Source organism: Ciona robusta, chromosome 14 (assembly GCF_009617815.1).
Source record: "Ciona robusta chromosome 14, ASM961781v2".
Taxonomy (NCBI): Eukaryota; Metazoa; Chordata; class Ascidiacea; order Phlebobranchia; family Cionidae; genus Ciona; species Ciona robusta.
The window spans coordinates 4801418-4819878 of NC_143248.1; the positions used below are offsets into that span (position 1 = coordinate 4801418).

At 35.0% G+C, this 18461-nt stretch overlaps 4 protein-coding genes across 8 annotated transcripts in view; 3 read left to right on the top strand and 1 right to left on the bottom strand.

The window, feature by feature from the left end:
• LOC149725242 (dynein axonemal heavy chain 6-like) overlaps window positions 1–8320 on the bottom strand; it is a 48282-nt gene extending 39962 nt beyond the window's left edge. Inside the window, exons 1-17 of one of the 2 annotated variants that reach the window (XM_089892324.1) lie at window positions 8135–8320; window positions 7549–7641; window positions 6776–6933; window positions 6043–6239; window positions 5574–5707; window positions 5163–5324; window positions 4564–4748; window positions 4086–4235; window positions 3714–3831; window positions 3132–3225; window positions 2720–2933; window positions 2213–2309; window positions 1898–1957; window positions 1397–1479; window positions 1058–1198; window positions 653–764; window positions 79–299 (exon numbers count right to left, since the gene is read on the bottom strand). In XM_089892324.1, coding sequence (XP_089748450.1) covers window positions 79–299; window positions 653–764; window positions 1058–1198; window positions 1397–1479; window positions 1898–1957; window positions 2213–2309; window positions 2720–2933; window positions 3132–3225; window positions 3714–3831; window positions 4086–4235; window positions 4564–4748; window positions 5163–5324; window positions 5574–5707; window positions 6043–6239; window positions 6776–6933; window positions 7549–7641; window positions 8135–8176 — 2261 coding nt within the window. In that variant the 5' untranslated portion in view covers window positions 8177–8320. The remainder of the gene's footprint in view (window positions 1–78; window positions 300–652; window positions 765–1057; window positions 1199–1396; window positions 1480–1897; window positions 1958–2212; window positions 2310–2719; window positions 2934–3131; window positions 3226–3713; window positions 3832–4085; window positions 4236–4563; window positions 4749–5162; window positions 5325–5573; window positions 5708–6042; window positions 6240–6775; window positions 6934–7548; window positions 7642–8134) is intronic. The other variant, XM_089892325.1, reaches the window with a different exon arrangement.
• An 82-nt stretch (window positions 8321–8402) lies between these two features.
• LOC149725248 (atlastin-2-like) lies at window positions 8403–10143 on the top strand. 2 transcript variants are annotated; one of them, XM_089892349.1, is made up of 3 exons: window positions 8403–9243; window positions 9304–9494; window positions 9799–10143. In XM_089892349.1, the coding sequence occupies exons 1-3, from the start codon at window positions 9207–9209 to the stop codon at window positions 9955–9957; spliced, it is 387 nt and encodes a 128-aa protein (XP_089748475.1). In that variant the 5' UTR covers window positions 8403–9206; the 3' UTR covers window positions 9958–10143. The 2 variants fall into 2 exon arrangements, with proteins under 2 accessions (XP_089748475.1, XP_089748476.1); XM_089892350.1 differs by having other exon boundaries at window positions 9808–10143.
• Window positions 10144–10295: 152 nt separating this feature from the next.
• LOC149725249 (atlastin-2-like) lies at window positions 10296–12320 on the top strand. The gene is made up of 7 exons (XM_089892346.1): window positions 10296–10682; window positions 10845–11029; window positions 11088–11162; window positions 11214–11408; window positions 11458–11529; window positions 11625–11818; window positions 12045–12320. The coding sequence occupies exons 1-7, from the start codon at window positions 10448–10450 to the stop codon at window positions 12067–12069; spliced, it is 981 nt and encodes a 326-aa protein (XP_089748472.1). The 5' UTR covers window positions 10296–10447; the 3' UTR covers window positions 12070–12320.
• A 662-nt stretch (window positions 12321–12982) lies between these two features.
• Window positions 12983–18400, top strand: LOC149725250 (uncharacterized). Of its 3 annotated transcripts, none has more exons than XM_089892332.1 (17): window positions 12990–13496; window positions 13558–13748; window positions 14068–14199; window positions 14258–14416; window positions 14550–14621; window positions 14686–14914; window positions 15065–15249; window positions 15308–15382; window positions 15446–15640; window positions 15926–16000; window positions 16078–16266; window positions 16443–16514; window positions 16684–16875; window positions 16950–17021; window positions 17125–17331; window positions 17414–17479; window positions 17537–18399. In XM_089892332.1, the coding sequence occupies exons 1-17, from the start codon at window positions 13460–13462 to the stop codon at window positions 17879–17881; spliced, it is 2493 nt and encodes an 830-aa protein (XP_089748458.1). In that variant the 5' UTR covers window positions 12990–13459; the 3' UTR covers window positions 17882–18399. The 3 variants fall into 3 exon arrangements, with proteins under 3 accessions (XP_089748460.1, XP_089748458.1, XP_089748459.1); XM_089892333.1 differs by having other exon boundaries at window positions 12997–13496; window positions 17143–17331; XM_089892334.1 differs by lacking the exon at window positions 14258–14416 and having other exon boundaries at window positions 12983–13496; window positions 17537–18400.
• The last annotated feature ends 61 nt before the right edge of the window (window positions 18401–18461 follow it).

Below are 18461 nucleotides of genomic sequence, written 5' to 3' on the forward strand. Positions count from 1 at the left end.
TAGCAACATATAAGCAACAAATCAACTCAAAAATTGCGTTCTGCGACTTTTTAATCCATAGTTATTACTTTGACTTACTTTTGATATTGGCCTGAGTATTCAGACACTTCATTAATTGCCACTTCAAGTTTTTCCAACAATTTTTCCACCATATCAACATAAGAAGAATCCGAAGTTAATATCTTGCTTGTGTAAACACTGGTTGAGTCAGAATCTTCATCATTACTTGATAATTGGATGTCAAACGCTGGTCGTGTTGTAAAGTCTTTTAACTGTTCAGCTGACTTGACCAGTTGTATCTAAATATGAAAATAAGAGAAATATGAGACTTGTTTATTTAGAATAATCTTTTACCAGCTCATCGGGTAGTGTATTTCTACCATATTATATTGGTATTGAGTAGTAAGCTATTAATGTAATAAAATACTTGTTTTAATTACCCATAAACCTTTTTCAAAAGCAAACAATGGGTATTGGTTTTAATATTTCAAGTCTGGTATTTAGGCACTAAAATTAGTTTCTGATCAATTAAATTTAAACTATGTTATTGTGTGTCAATTTGGCTTAAATCTCACAGCCAATGGCGTGTCACGCTGCAGGACCTCACACACGTAGAACAAAATCGCCACTCTGTTATATTGTAACTTGATACCTCACTCATAATTTCTTCAAAACTTTTAATGAGATCATGAATTGAAGAAAGAAATTCACTTTTGCTTGGAGACAGAGTTATAACAGTGGGGGATTCTGCAATGCTTTGCTCACTATGAAAATTAAAAGTTGAAAAATAAACCTAGAAAATCTAAAAAGTTTACATTAATGATTTCAGTCAAACACAAAACATGGTTTACTCACAAAAATCTAAACTACATGCAATTTTGTAGGTATGTTATCAAACCAATCTTAAAAAAGAACTTGAATTTAAATAAACATCAATGTTTAGGCTTTGAGTCTTGCCGAATGGCGGGCAAAACATGGAAATACACTGTGTTTTTCATGTCAGATTTAAAAGATAATTTATAAAGTATGTTCTCCACAACTTATAATACATAGATACCTGACAACTGATTGTCTTCTACTTGTCGCTTCTGATTCGAAATCTGATTCTCGATCCGAATCTAACGAGCCTTGTGATTGGTTAGGAAATGAAACGCTCTTCCCAAACCGAACTACACTTGCTCTACGAAGGGATTTGTTTCTAAAAGAAAAAATTATTGAGACAGGAAAAAAATTATTTAAAAAAAAAGTCATTTTGCAATATTTTAAAATTTATAACTGTTTAACCTAGACCTACCAGAAACACTAGAAGCTGTAAACCTTTGTTTACGCCACTTCAGCTGCCTTATATAAATTTCCTATTTAAAATGTTAGATTTAGATGAATATTGTTTAATCACCTTTTTGTTTGTTGTATTACTGTGCTTGTAGTGCTGATCCTGCTAGCTGTTTCGAATTCTGATACCTCCAAAACAAGTTGTATCTAATAAAATGAACATGATAAGAATATGTATTTATTCAATGATTTAACTGTAGTGTAAACCAGGGATGTGCCAGGCATGAGCTCAAAAGCTTGGCCCGAGCGTCTTTTTTTGACACTCTCGGCCGAAAATTGGGCTGAGCGCTGATCCTGTATGCTATTGATATAATGTTGCAGGTAAGAACAAAAAATATTATAAAGAAAACAGGGCAGTAACTAAAAAATAACGAGACTAGTCAGCATAACTTTCTCTTTAATTATTTTGCAATTGTTGTTAGTTTGCTTTCTGGAAAGCAACAAAAAGTAGCATATGATGATAAGCCATCATATGGAGTTCACCCTGTAAATGGTGAAGCAACACACAGCTTCGAAACAACCATGTAAATGTAAATGGTGAACTCGTTTACAAAGTAATTCTTACATTAAACACAGGTGGTGACTCTTGCTCAGTTTTTTTATCTTTCTTCTGAGATCCTTCACCCTGTTGTATAAAGTACAATTAATTCAATAGTTAAAAGGTATCGTTACAACTGACATTTGCAAAGAAAAAAATAGCTCATATATTAAACAGTTATTTGGTTGCTGGTTTTTAAAACTCATTTAATGGTATGTTGTAATCACATTAAATTACAAATATTCAATTATTTTAAAATTACATACCCTTTTTAAAAAAAAAATTTAGTATGTATATAAGATTTAAAATACAAAAACTTTGGTAGATGTAAATTGTACTAACAGCTTGCAGCTTGTCTGTTGTTGGTGGTTTTGGATTTGACATTTCTTGAACTGAAGCATATCCATTCTGTTCACTACATTGTGTTACATTGGTGTATCTGTAAGAACAAATAAATATGATAACTGGTGTGCACAGGTTAGTTGACACATTGCCACTGTTAATTTCTCGGCACTTTGCGACATAACTTATGTAAACAGTATGGTTAGGATTTTTACTCAGAACAATCTTTTCTGTATTATTCATAAGCGTGTGTCAAAAAGTGTTGTGTTACCGTTACTACCTATCTTTTCTATTATGTAAAATTTTTCGTTCTTCTTTATCGTGACAAAAAAAACATTAAATCCATTCATTCAAGTTGGTGGTTAGTAATGAATAATATAAATTATAAAATCGGTATTATTACTGGAAGCCAAGTGCTACGACATTAAGACATACACTAAAACAGTCACAAATGTATATACCAATGAAGCATCAATGTTTTAATATTTAGAATTAAATGTTACTTACATATCAGCATGTGCCTTAAACTGCTTATATAGCTCATCATTAAATTTTGAGTTGCCATCGAAATTTGAAACAGATAAAAACGAGTTGAGAAATTGTGTTGCTGTGACAACAAGGCGATTTAACATTTCCTGAACCAGCTTGTCAATCAAACTGATGAACAACGAGAGTCTTGTCAGGATTTTTCTCCATTTTGAAAGCTGGGTGTACGTTGTGTCTGAAGATATAATGGATTATAAATTCCCACTAAATAAATATAAGTAACTTATTTACACTCTCATGGCGGGGTTTTAGTAATTCTTAAAACAAATTATAGAAATAACTGTAGTAAAACACTCTTAAAGGTTAAAAATTGAACAGTAAGTCTACTTTCAACAAGTCAGAACTGGATTTTAATTCAAGACGAATCCCCTACCTTCTACACTTGGATCTTTCTTGTAGATATATTGGTTGCATGAAACTTTACCAAGCCTCACTGCTTTAGTAATCCCACCTTCTCGTGCGCAGGTCTAAAATATAAAGCATATAGTAAAGTGAGGAAAGATGAGACACCTTTTCATTCTATTTTCTCGCCCCATTTAGTAGATTTACCAAAGTAGTAAACATATAATTTACTGTCAACTATTCTACATAGGTCTAGACTTACTATAATGGATCCAGGATTCAAACCCGGTTTAGCCTTTGACCCCAACACCCAGACTTAGTATTCGTATTAATGTAAATTATTTATCCTCGCATGACAGGGCAACATTATGCCGGCTTACCATTTACCAAGTGTGCAGCTTTATGATAATTTAGACAACCAATTAAAGACCACGGGGTTGGAACAATTAGCATTAAGCGTCTTGCCCAAAAAGATATTTATGCCTATCGGTAACAGTGTATTTAACTTAGTATCCTTTGGCTACAATACAGGCACCTAACCACTGAGCAACACTCCAAACTTATCATTGTGTTGCATCATAAAATATTTAGTAGCAATAGATAGAAAGTTTACCTCACAAACATCATGGGTTAGTTTGACAACAAAATTTCGGAACTCTGAGAGCTTTTTAATTGATTTATCCCTCTGCTTTTTCTGCACCAAACAAAACTCTTCAAGGTTGTATGTTTTCCTGTGTAACACAACAATTGGTTTACTGACACTTTCTGTTAAATTTCCAGCCCAAAAACAAACACCCTGAAATTGGTAGCAGCATTGGACCTTGAACCCGGTATCCTCTGGTTACAAGGCTGGTGTTCTAACCAATGTACCACAGCATCAGTAAAAATGTTATCCCAATACAATACATTAGATTTTAATTGTTGTTGGCATAACCCTTTAACTAAAAATAAAGCTTATATATATGTATAGCAACAGCATATAAACCTTGAGTTATATTTAAGCAAGAGTATTGCATCAGCACCCACACCCAGGCCGTCTCTGCTACCAGATATATTTTCACACATGATACGAACGTGTGCCATGCATCTTTGTAAGCGATCATCAGCAGAAAACAAAATAGATTCAATATTTTCCCTGAAAAAGAGCTTTTTAAACCGCTTTTAAAGGAAAGATTTAATATCGTTAACAAGTTAATATAGGTGACCTCATTTGAATCTTGAATTCTATGGCTAATTTTGATTGTTGGTGCTTTTACATTTACAAGCTTACAATTAAATTTTAAACCAATTATTCTGTCAAGATACATTTATATAATCACATATTCTAACCACAGAATGTAATTAAAATTAGCATCATAGCTGTCACATAACTTGTGTATATTTAAAAAGACAAGAATTAAATGCCATGAAGTCAGATATATAAATCTTAACGACAATATAGATTTACCAAAAGAATAAACTACCTGGCAGAACATGTCTTTGTTCCCCGTATAGCATTCCTCCACACAATAAACTGTTTCCACATTCGAAACTTCACAAACACAGGCAACTTGCACACCATGTTATACAAGCGTTGTTCGTACAGCCACCATATAACTGGGTAAACTTCTGAGGTTGCTGGTTTGTCTTTATCAGAAGATTTGATGCACTGTAGAAAATAAATATTTAAAGTACATTTAAGGTTTTCTAGGGTATAGCCTAGACTTGACATATTTGCCTCTAACACAGAGGTTATGGGTTCAAGGCTTGTCTCTGCTACCGTTGTGGGAGTGTGTGTCCTTAGGCAAGACAATGAACGGTGATTCCTCCAACCAAGTGGTCACTAATGAGTTGTCTAAACTGTCAGCCATACAGAAAAAACACACCCACAAAGTTAACATACGATAAATAATTCAAGATCAATAGTATTACATATTGAACCCTAAAATTCCAGTTGAAATTCTTAAGATCTAAAAGCCTCTGCGATGGCATCGAACATATACTATATGCTTTAAGGCAGGTATAGATGATACATCCCATTTGAAGTTAAATAAATGGCAAGATTTTAGTCACTGGTGTTCACCTTAGTTATTGAGCTTGCTGTTACAATGAAATAAATTTCCTTGGATCTTGCAAAATTTGCTGAAACTACTTTTAGATCAAATGGATTGACTGGAACTGTCTTTTGTGATTTCATAATAGCGTATACAAATTCTCCACTGTCTTTTTCAGGAGTTAGGCATTCCTGCAATAATAGAGGTCAGATTGAATAGAATCGAATCAAAATTTAACATAAGCCTTTCTGAAAAAAAAAAACTCTTTTAAGCAAGTATAATAGAAGTAATTCTTTAACGGCTCATCTGGTATAGGACGTAGGGTATTTAGGTTTTGTGGCTATGTGGAAAGACTTCATCAAAAAATGTCTTTTACAGGATGAGCTGCTAAAACATTACTTCTATTATTCTCTAAATATATGTTAAATAAATATACATACCCCAAGAGGATTTTTATGGTTGGTATTTTTCATTGCTTGTCGAACCCCAGGTCCATGGCGTGGAAGCATTGTCCTCCATTGTAATATATCTCTTAACCTCACAATGTGGTTTATGACATCACTATCACTTGGTTCTAACAATAAAGTGAGGCATAAAAAAAAATAACAGAAATAATGGCCTGAAAATGACAGACGCTATAACACAAATGTTCTGTCTCATACACCCCATGCCAAAATATCAGCTTAGTGTGTATGTAACTTTGTGGGTGTGTTTTTTTCTGTATAGCTGACAATTTAATATTTTTTTTTTCTGTATAGCTGACAAAACAATAGTGACCACTGATTTGGAGCCCAAAGACACATATGCGCACAGCGATACCAGCGACAAGCCTTGAACCCAAACTGTCTAGGCTAGCGGTAGACTTGCTAACCACTGTACTACGGCGACGAAATATAATTCTGCACTTACTTATATTATCATAAACACTTTGTGATAAAACATCTGACGACTCAGTTGGTTCAACACTTGGTCGGACATTTTCCCAAATAACATCTTCTACCGATTTGCTTGTCATGCTTGAACGATCATCATGGTCCAATGATTCCTCAGTGAAATCCATGTTTGAAGTCGCGTCTTGAGTTTCTTTTGATGTTTCAACCACAGCACTGCAATGGATAAAACTGAATAAACAACATCAGTCACTTATTGATTTTATTTAAATACGAGACTGAGGATGACATTTAGGCAAAATAATATAACTCTTGTAATATACAATTTCCTGACTTGATTTTGGTGTGTTACAGATTTTGTAGCAGCAGTTCCTGAATAAATAATGAGCAATTTGACAAGATATAACACAATTCATATTCCTCATGTTCATATTAATCTATATACTTATAAGGTATTCGTATAATCATATATATATATATACACATATAATTCATATACCTTTACAGAATTACAATGTTAGTCAATTACCCATGCCATGGTTATTAATGCAGTTCATTTTGTATAGAACCTCTTTTCGTTAATTTTTTCCTAGTTTTGCATTACATAAATCTTTTATCTTGAATCTGTTAATTTAGCATAAGCATACCATTACCTTTGGGTTATAGGCAGGCGTGCCAGCCACCGTGACACAGCACCGGGTATATGTCCCATATGTATCAAAACCTGCACTAAACTGTTTTAATATATTTACCTCATTGATTTACTGGGAGGGTGAGGTTTTAATCCGGGTAACATAACATGACAACTTTTTTTTGCGTTTCGTTGCAGCTTACGCTGATGATCAACTTTAAAGAAAGTTGTGCGAAAAGCAGCATGGTGTAAGTGTGGTGCATTACTTCCAGAACTTTCCTATTATAATATAGTAGGTTGGGGGAAGATGAGACACATTTAGCACATAATATCTAGTTATCCTGATCGTATTTTAAACAATTACTAACGGGCAATGCTGGAAGTCATGGGTATATAGTTTTATAATTTCTTTAATGTTCTTTGTTTACTACTAAACGGGACGAGAAAATAGAGATAAAAGGTGTCCCGTCTTCCACCACCCTACTGTATAAACATTGTAACAACACAACTGGTTTAGAAGCATAACGTTAGTTTTTTAGTACCCTGGTTTTACACCTTAAGACAGTAATTACACTACCAAGTACCAAGTACCAATGACTGTCCATTAAAACAGGGTGTAAGCATTAAACAATCAACCGATTTATCTATTAAGTTCCCTTCATTTATTAATATAAAAAAAAACATTCTATTCTATAAGAGTGAGATCCTATAGTACAATAAGGATGTAGACCAGAGTTAGCCCATTACCTGGCAAAACATGATAATAGCAGAGGTCCCTCATGTTTTATAATATAGAGAATGGAACATGCAAGACAATCTAAGCTTTTGCATTGTAAAACAAAAAATAATTAGCTAGTAGGACGATATTATATCATTATATAATGGCAGACTTACATTACTATCGCTTGCATTAATTGTAGATCTACTTTTAGTGACTTTTAGCACAGTAGAATCTTCCGCACAGCTGTATAGTTGGGATCGAAGTTTCTAAAAGTTTCAAGTAAAAGGTATTGTCACCAAGCACATTAACACAGTTATATTCTATATACATTTTATACAATGTTATTGTCAATGTGTATCTGTCTACCTTCAATAGATTTAAGTGTACTAGTGAAGAATCCTCCCCTATGCTATTTGCTAACTACAAACCCATAAATACCTAACCCCTGATTCCCTATATACCGCAAACAACAGCCCTAACTAATAACTCTTAACTACCAAACTCTATCACTTTTCACAAGCCTAATCTATAAAGTACCAGACGATTCTCCATTAGCAACCAATTATCATGAATTGCATAATACATTTAATATGTATGTTATAAATAACAGTGCAAATAAAAATGGTATTACCAATTAAAAGGAATGAGCAAACCTGTATATGTTAACATAAATTCGCAATTATTCAATAAATGTATAAACACTGTAAACACAAACTTTATTATAAAATATTGCTGCTTAAGTATAAAACCTAAGTTTACCTGCTGTATAGATTCCCCGTTATTTCTACTCCATTTCTGCATGTTGTTATCAAAACAAAGCACTGTTTAAGTCTATTCTAGATTAGACAGCGCCAAAACATTTTTAAAAACTTAGCTTACAATTTAGTCATGGAAACAGCTACAGTTAGCGCTGCTTTGTGTACTACAGCGCTTCACGTGGCCAACCGATCAGTTTTAACAATAAATATAAAAGCATAGTTTAATAATACACTTCTTTATTAAACTATGATAAAAGTAAACACAAGAGTAAATCAAAGTCCATAGAAATCATTTCTATGGACTTTGGAGTAAATGTCCCGTGTAGTGCATTTTCTTTTGAGTTAAGGTACTACAAAAATATGCAAGTCCCAGTATTCTTCTTCTTCTTGGGTGAGCTTCTTGTTTAAAGACTTGGGATTTAGGCCAATGCCAGTGTCGCGGAAATCTGGTTTCCACCGGTTAAAAAATGCTTTATGAGGAATCCAAAAAAGCTGCTTCACATAAAGAAAGTACTGGACAAGTGGACAGTGATATATCAGTCAGACGAAAGGTGTTAGGTGTCCTAGTCAGGCGAAAATTATAAACACGAAGGAGAATCGAACAGCAAGGGAAAAGTTTTAAAACAGCAGCTACTACTAAAACACCGGATCCGCGTTGTATTTATCTAGGTGGCGGTAAAGATAGTTGGGACAGGTGCGAAAAAACTGAAGACGACCGAACTGAGAGTTGGTAAGAGAAGTTTGAACGTGGTACTTGCAGTGTAGGTTTGGGTGTAGTTGGATAAGTACTCGTTGTAACGCACAACTTACAAAAGCGAGTGGCAACGTGTAAAGAGAATAGATATAAGCTCGAAGGAAGTTATGGGTGTTATAAAGAGTGTGGTGCGGGACGCTAATCTAACGGCCTACCGCCGTACTGACCAGACTGCCGTGGTCTTTCTTCTCTAGTTTACCAAGTAGGGACTTTAATTCACTGGCACGAGAATATGCGGGCATGTATAAATTACCTTTTGATTACTCACAGTTTCAGGATAGGATATTTATACAGTTTAACTAAAAGCAGAAACTAAAGTATGTCAGGACAATTGCCGTTGGTTGGTTCCGAAGCAGGTAAACATTTAATTAGAACATAAAATATCCCTCATAAAAGGCAACTGCATTTTATTACAGAGATAAAGGCGGTGCCTATATTGGATATGCAGAAAGATGGACAAGGGTTTGAACCGATATTTGAGGTCTTTGGAGAAATCTTTGATAAGGTTCGAGATTTTCCTGTCGCGATAATCAGCATAGCTGGGCCGTTTCGGAAAGGAAAGTCATTCCTACTGAACCTGCTCGCACATTACTTGATGGAGAACCAGGTATACGCTTGTTTTAGTAAATATTTTTAAGGGAACATGTATCGTAATTGTTACATAGTAATATAATACCGCAATACCGCGCCAAGACCACGACGTGGCCCGACTAAATGACATTTTAAAGGTAAGTTTGAAAACGCCTGACTTAATACGAGCTTCAGAGAGATATAAAGATCGTTTTCAGACCAAATTTAGGAGAAATTATGACCAATGGGTACCCACGATACGCCAAAAGGGTACCAATAATATGGATATTTCGAAAGATTATAACCATCACGTTAGAACGGTATAATGAATGCATTTATAGTTTTTACAGTCATCAACCTGGTTCAAAAATGGCGACACCCAACCAGCAAAGGTTTTTGAATGGAAAGGAGGCGTTGAAAGATGTACGGATGGCATTCACATCACAAACAAACCTTTTATGTTGGAAACAAAGGACAAGGAGGTAAGACTTCTTTACTAAACCTATACGCGAATACTAGTTTGTGTTTGTTTAATAGAACGTGGCGGTGTTTTTGATGGACACTCAAGGAATTTTCAATACAGTAACAACAGCCACATGTTGTGCGAAGATATTTGCTTTGAGTACTTTACTAAGTTCTGTACAAATCTATAACTTGACAGAACAAATTCGTGAGAACGATCTTCAATGTTTAGAGGTTTTACCATATTGTATCACAGTTTTTAATATATACAACTAGATCTCTGCATCAATACAAATTTACAGATATGGTAAAAACGTTCAATTTAGCTTTAACATTAGTTGAGTAGTATGTTAAAAACGGAATCTTAATTAACATATATCAATTATACGCAGGTTTTCATCAAATACGCCAAGTATGCTGCGGAAGAGAAGCAGCCTGTTAATGCATCAACCACGCCGTTTCAGGTGAAACTGCATTTTTAAGTCATGTAAAGTGTAAACGAATGAATATAAAACCTGCCGTGTCTTTATGCAGAGTCTCATGCTGCTTATCAGAAACTGGGAAAGGGTAAATTTTGAAAGCAGTTTCAAAGGTGGTGCAAAATACCTTGAAACTGTTATGGAAGCTCATATCGAGGAAAACAAATCTGTTCGCCAGAATATAAGGAAATCATTTTCCGAAGTTGCTTGCTTCCCAATGGAACACCCGGGAAAGAAAGTGGGAAGAAGCAAAAGAAGTGACGACAGCCGAATTTCCTTGGGAGGTTTATAGTTACTTCTGCTAAATATATATATAACATAAATACCAGCATGATGCGGCGGCGAAGGATGTGGTTGAGTAACAGGTCGAACAAACAGGATTTGCCGCATTTCTAGCAGTGGTTCTTAATTATATGTTAATTCATTTACCACTATAATTAACACAGATATGGATGACGATTTTTTACAACAAGTTGACGAAGTTGCCAGATGCTTATTTCATCCCAATCGACTGGTGATAAAGCGATTAAACGGTAAAGTCGTAACTGGCGAACAAATCATTAACCTTGCTTTAGAGTATTCAAAGATACTAAGCAGTGGGAAAATGCCGAAAGTGGAAGCTTTTCATGTGGTAATATTGTGTTTTGAAAGATAAAAATTCATATGGGTTTATCTTGTTACCTGATTAGGCTAGCAAGAAAGCAGAATGTTTTAAACAAATCAAGCAAATTGAAGTAGAGTCCATAGCAGCCATGGAAACGAAGGTTTGTTAGCTTAGCAGTTTAATATTAAACTAATCTGGTGCTTTATTCCAGGTTGGGGACAAGTACATGGACCCAAAAGAATTAGAAGAAATTCAACGAGAACATCTGGCCAAAGCTTTAAAAAATTATGAAAAATATGTTAGCGATAATTTCGAGGAAGATGAAAGCAATGACCTGCGTAAGCAAATGGAGAAAAACATTCGAGTTGCTTTTATAATAATACATTCTAAAAACGACAATAGAAAGGTAAAAACAAAATTGTTTCGAAACAAATACATAATTAAAATTGCTGCAGGCTCTCACAAAGAATCTGGTATGTGACCAAGCATCTTTAATGGCACAAGCTTGTAAAGAAGATCTGATTAAGGTAGTGCTTCGTTTCATTTTTATGCAGATTACTGTATTGTGTAAATGACCTTTGTGTTACGCTTTCTGAGTCTATTCATTATAAATTGTGCGAAGGAGATTGATCAATATGCTCATGAAGAAACCTATAGCAGACATGCAGAAAGAACATTCAGTAGATCTCGCTCCGATTTTTTTCGTACAGCAAGCAACAAGTTCGGCATTAAATTAGTTGCAGAGTTTGCCGAAGCAATACGAATCGTGTTCGAAGGTAAACAAGAAGAATTTAAGTCTGAAACTCTAAAAAACAGGTGAGGCTTTGCGGTGATCGTGACAGGAAAACAGCGTCTAAACTACGTATACCGTATATTTTCAAAATATACGAACAATTTAAAGTGGTACGCATGTTTTAAAATACTTCAACTATGATCCCGAATGGTTCCTGAAATAAACAGTTATATAAACACCTTAACATATTTTGTTGAGCATCCTTTTTCTAAATCTTTTGCAGCCATAATTTATAATTACGTTATTCAGGAGAAGTATGAAGGCAAAGAAATAAGGGCAAGAATTGAAAACCAAAATAAACTCGACTTTGTAAAAGTCTTTGAGCTGGGAATTGTACACGGGTATAACATAAGAGTTATATTTTGCAATGATAATTTTTGCAGAAAATTAAATCAATGTTGTGATTTATTATTAAATATGTATAAAGCTACACTTATTTTCGCAATACAATTTTGGTATGTTTATACTTGAAGCAATCGTAGCTGATTTAAAATAACGAAATAAATTCAAAGCCAGTCAAAAAAATTGTTTTTAAGAGTATATGGTAACAGCAAACGTAGTAAGATTAAACCATTATAATATAAAACAAATCGTTTCCGAGCTGCACGTGATTATTCATCATTCTACAGTCCCAAATCACTCTTATATTTATATTACTTGCAATGCATATATCACTCTTCACTTCAACGCAAAAATGATAAAATGGCATAGAAAATTAAATTACTGCTAAATATTTGTCAGTTAATAACCGATAGCATCGGTAGCAAGAGTTTGTAACTAGGGTACGACCACAGAAGCCAATTTTAGGCGCCAGGCTCTTTGTTTATCAGAACAAACAATAATCATTATATATATGATGTTGCTGCCAGACAAACCAAAGATGAATGTTGCTCAAATAAAAACGATTTTTGCTCTATATTATGCAAGACAAAACTTTCTAGGTGGCGATAAAAAGAGTTGAGAAAACTAACCACGAAACTGACAACCTATTTTCAACAGATAATTAATGAAATATGTCAAAGCGTGGTACTGGCACCACACTTTTTACCTTTTATAAACACGTATGGTTGTGTATATTTTAAACTGCTTCACATAGAGGAAGTACTGGACAGTGATATATTAGTCAGAAGTCAGGCGAAAATTACAAAGATGCTGAAATCGGAAGAAGAAAGCAAAGAGGCAAAGGAAACGTTTTAAAACAGCAGTTACTAGAACACCGGATCCGCGCTATATTTAAAACTCAAAATGGTGGTAGGTGGTGCTAAAGACAGTTGATGGGACAGGTGCGATCTCGAAAAAAAGTACTGAACAGAGCAAACAGAGGGTTGGTGTGAGAGGTTTAAACGTGGTACTTGCAGTGTAGGTTTAGCAGTAGTTAGATAAGTAATCGTTGTAACAGACAATTTACAAAAGCGAGTAGTAGCAACGTGTGTAGAGTACACGGGTATAGTTATGGGTATTAAAAAGTGTGTGGTGCGGGACGCTAATCTGACGGCCTACCGCCATACTGACCAGACTGCCGTGGTCTTTCTTCTCTAGTTTACCTAGTAGGGACTTTAATTCACTGGCACGAGAATATGCGGGCATGTATAAATTACCTTTTAAATACTCACAGTTTCAGGATAGGATATTTATACAGTTTAACTAAGAGCAGAAACTAAAGTATGTCAGGACGATTACCGTTGGTTGGTTCCGAAGCAGGTAAACATTTAATTAGAACATAAAATATCGCTCATAAAAAAGCAACTGCATTTTATTACAGAGATAAAGGCGGTGCCTATATTGGATATGCAGGAAGATGGACAAGGGTTTGAACGGATATTTGACGTTTTTGAAGAAATTTTTGATAATGTTCGAGATTTTCCTGTCGCGATAATTAGCATAGCTGGACCGTTTCGGAAAGGAAAGTCATTTCTATTGAACCTACTCGCACATTACTTGCTGGAGAACCAGGTACATTTTATTTTCAGCATGCATATCGTATAGGCTAATTGTTACATACTAATACGGTAACACTGTGTCAGAACCATGACGTGCTGGTCCGGGTAAATCGACGTTAGGGTGAATGAATTTTAAAGTTAAGTGTAAAAACGTCTCACCTGATAATATCACAGCGAGCTTTAAAGGAATATGAAGAACGTTTTCAAACAAAGAATTTGTGACCAAGGGGTTACCCACGATACGCCAAAATGGTTCCGATAATACAGATATTTCGAAAGGGTATAGCTATCACGTTAGAACTGTATAATAAATGCAAATATGGTTTCTACAGTCACCAACCTGGTTCAAAAATGGCGACACCCAACCTGAAAAGGTTTTTGAGTGGAAAGGAGGCACTGAAAGAAACACGGTTGGAATTCACATCTCAAACAAACCTTTTATGTTGGAAACAAGCGACAATAAGGTATAGGCGTTCTTTGCTAAACCCCAAACGCGAATACTAGTTTTAGTTTCTTTAATAGAAAGTGGCGGTATTTTTGATGGATACTCAAGGAATGTTCGATTTGAAAACAACAGCCAAAGATTGTTCGACGATATTTGCTTTGAGTACTTTACTAAGTTCTGTACAAATCTATAACTTGACAGGTCATATTCAGGAGAATGATCTTCAACATTTTGAGGTTGTTTAGTCTTAGGATATTATCACAGTTTTTAATTTAAATACTACATCCAATTTACATGAAGTAAAAACGCAAAACCCATCTTTAATGTTGATTGAGCAGTGTTAAAATAACTGATATAAACTATTTACAGGTTTTCACGAAATACGCCAAGTATGCTGCGGAAGAGAAGCAACACGTTAATGCATCAACTACACCGTTTCAGGTTCAATTGCATTTTTAAGTCGTGTAAACAAATGAATATAAAACCTAACAACATTTTTATATAGAGTCTAATATTGCTCATCAGAAACTGGGAAAATGCAGATTTTGAAAGCAGTTTTAAGGGTGGTGCAAAATACCTTGAAACTGTTATGAAATCTCATATTCAGGAAAACAAATCTGTTCGCCAGAATATAAGCAAATCATTTTCCGAAGTTGCTTGCTTCCCAATGGAACACCCGGGAAAGAAAGTGGCTAAAAGGAAAGAAAGTGACGACAGTGGAGTTCCCTTAAAGGGTTTTCTTACTTTTATTTATTACAATATATAAATAACAAGAATTTAAAATGAGTAGGGCGATGAAGAATTGAAACAACGGAAATACAGAATTTACGGAATATTTAGAAGTTGTCTATATTTAAATGTTAATTCATTTACCGCTAACGCAGATATGGATGACGATTTTTTACAACAAGTTGACGAAGTTGCCAGATACTTATTTAGTCCCGATCGATTGGTGATAAAGCGATTAAACGGAAAAATCGTAACTGGCGAACAATTCATTGACCTTGCTATAGAATATTCAAAAATACTAAGCAGCGGAAAAATGCCGAAAGTGGAAGCTTTTCATGTGGTAATATTGTGTTTTGAAAGATAAAAATTCATATGGGTTGATCTTGTTATCTGATTAGGCCAGCAAAAAAACTGAGAAGATTAAACAAATCAAGCAAATTGAAGTAGAGTCCATAGCAGCCATGGAAACGAAGGTTTGTTTGCTTAGCAGTTTAATATTAATCCAATCTGATGCTTTAACAACATACCCTTTGCAGGTTGGTGGCAAGTACATTGACCCAAAGAAGTTAGGACAACTGCATGATGAACGTCTTGCCGAGGCTTTAAAGAAATTTGACAAAGATGTTGAAGATATCTTCGACGATGATGAGAGTAAAACTTACCGAGAGAAAATGGAAGATGTTTTTCGACTTGCACATTTGAGACTATCAGAAAAAAATAAAAAACACAAGGTAGATTTTGTAGATGCTGCTTCAAATCTGACAATGACTTGTTAATCGGATCATATTCAAAAAATTAATAAATAAATAAAAAACTTAGTTACCGTCATTTAGTTATCATCGTGTGGCGTGGCAACGACTGTTATAAAACGGGTGAGGGGAGGGTCATGTTTTCTAATCCTTTTGCCAACATACGAGTTGCCACGAAGATAGGTATTTCGATAAAACTTACAGTTTGATAATCCATAATTCACCCTGTCTTAAATAAGGTTTAATGTTTTGTTTATCATTGAGCAGGGTTCAGTGAAAGTGGAAATATGCAAACGTGCAGCTGATGCAGCACAAGACTACAAAGATCAACTCGTGAAAAAGGTATAGGCCTACATCAGTACTCGAGGTGTTTTACGACATGAGAAAACGCATCTCCAATGCAATTTTCTTGTTTTAAGTTGGCAGACAATGTGAATGAAGAAGACATGGCAATATACGAAAGAGAATTTAAAAGATCTCGATCCAGTTTTGTGCAGTGGGCAAATCAAACATTCGATGTTTCTGTTGTTGGAGAATGCATGGACGCAATACAACGTATATTCATGCATAAATTTGAAGAGTTTGAAAGTGAACAATTGAAACACCAAGTAAGATATGTGTGAATATCTTTTGAAATGTCTCTATCGTGTTTCGAACTAATATATTAGGCCTAGATGTTCCGTAATATGTTGACTTACGCCGCATATAGTGTAAGAATGATGTTGCAATTGTGCTGGTATGACATGACGATATAGCAAAATTTCAAATTTTAAAAATTCTGCAGGAACAAATGGAACTTAAATCAAAAGAAATAATTGAAAAAGCCAAGGAAAAGTACTTGGAAGAAATGCAACAGGTATTCAATATGCCAAGCGTAATTATTTAAAGCCAAGTGGCAAGCCTGCATTCTTTCTGCTCAATTTTTGTGCGGAGCATTCATTCTTTTGTAATTACGGAAACAAGAAGTGACATTACTTTCAAAGTGCTCGAAAATTTATATTGGCAAATCCAAATTATTGTTACAGCGAACGTCCGACGGATATAAGGAGAAAGAAGAAATAACCTCTGCTCATGAGCTAGCGACCGAGAAGGCCATGGAAGTGGTGAACAACATGAGTGACGGTAAAGCATGGGTCGCTAGATCATCTCGTAGACGACTTTCCTCTGTATTTGACAGTGAGTTTAAAAACATTCGGGTCGAAAATCAAGCGCGAAAGGTCTGTAATACGTTTCATAGCGAGATAATCGTAATAAAATGTTTTTACAAATTTTTCTGAATTTTTTTTAACAGGCTGAAACAAAAAACGGTGTCCTTCAGTTACGAACAAGTTTAGCGGAAACTTACTTTACAATTATGACCGAGGTGGGAAGATTCTAATATAACTTATTATATGCAAAAAAATGAAACCGTATACGGATAGACAAACTCATTAACTCTATTGAAAGCCCCGTTCTACATCACGCAGACTTTTTACACCACACAGAACAAAGAAACATACTTGGACGAGCCGAAGCTGGAAAAGATACACCTTGCGACCAAAACATCTACACTAAATGCTTATGACAGAAGAGTGAGACAATCTTTTAAAGAATATAAACAACATCTCGATGCTCTAACAGAGGACATTGCTGGCCTGTTTGAAAAAGTAAAGGAAATTAACAGGAGTAACAAGGTTGGTTCTGAATGTATATATAAAAGCATCATTTTCTACGGCTTCATAAAATTATTACCCTTAACAAATAAATGCTCATTAGATTTCAGAGGAACTGGACAAGTTCTGCAAGATACTGGCAACGGAGTACTTAAACATGATATGTCGGGTACAGTTACCTTTACCAGTAGTTAGACTCTTAGAGCTAATATTCCCGTTTGAATAGGTTATGAGCAAACGATATGTGGATTGGGTCATGGTGACAGAAACACACGAGATGTTTACACACGCGATCGAGCTGGAAATAGAAAATGTAGTCGAGAACAAGAATGTACGAGCACAGTGCATTGCGTTAAGCGAAAAGACACTAAGTGCAAAGTTTGACGAAGCCAAGGCAAGAAGCTCGCTTTGGAATAAGGACGGATCACCCGCTCATTCTGTTGGAGTGTTCGGAAAAATAGGAAAGAAGCTGGGATTGTTCGCAGGAAAATCTCCAACGAAACTACTGTATCTTGTAAAAGATCTCAAGTCGATTGCCCATCTCAAAGCTTTGGGGTTAGGTGGTGAATAAATAACACAGCACGTGTGTACATTAATAGGGTGATTTATTTAAATTAAGGTGATTTACGATCTAATGAAAACTGTGTATTCTTAAAGCTTATCATTACCGATATGTGTAAATGTATTTATATAATCTGTCGTTCAATGTAAATTATGTTGCACCGAAAAACTGTGGCGGGCCTTGTTGGAACTGATTGTAATATTATACATATGAAATCATTTTTAATATACGGTAACATCCCTTCAAAATCACCGCTTAAGCAATTTAAAGCAGGTGCCATAACGTTTAAACTTATACAACACAAGCAGACGGTTGTATATCGAGGGGAACTACTGTGTAAATTGCGACATATCAAACAAATTAAAGCTGATAACATTTTGCAAGGTCATGCCTTTCTTCTCATAAAATCGTAAATATACAACATCGGCTGTTTGAAGAACCTATGTTATGCGGATTAACGAGCGTCAAAAGGTTGTTTTAATAGTTTGGCGTGTTTAAAAAACATGTTTTGTACGGTATAAAAGTTACATGCAAATGATTTATTATTGTGTACATACCAATGCCGCATATAGAAATGTTACCGCCGGTC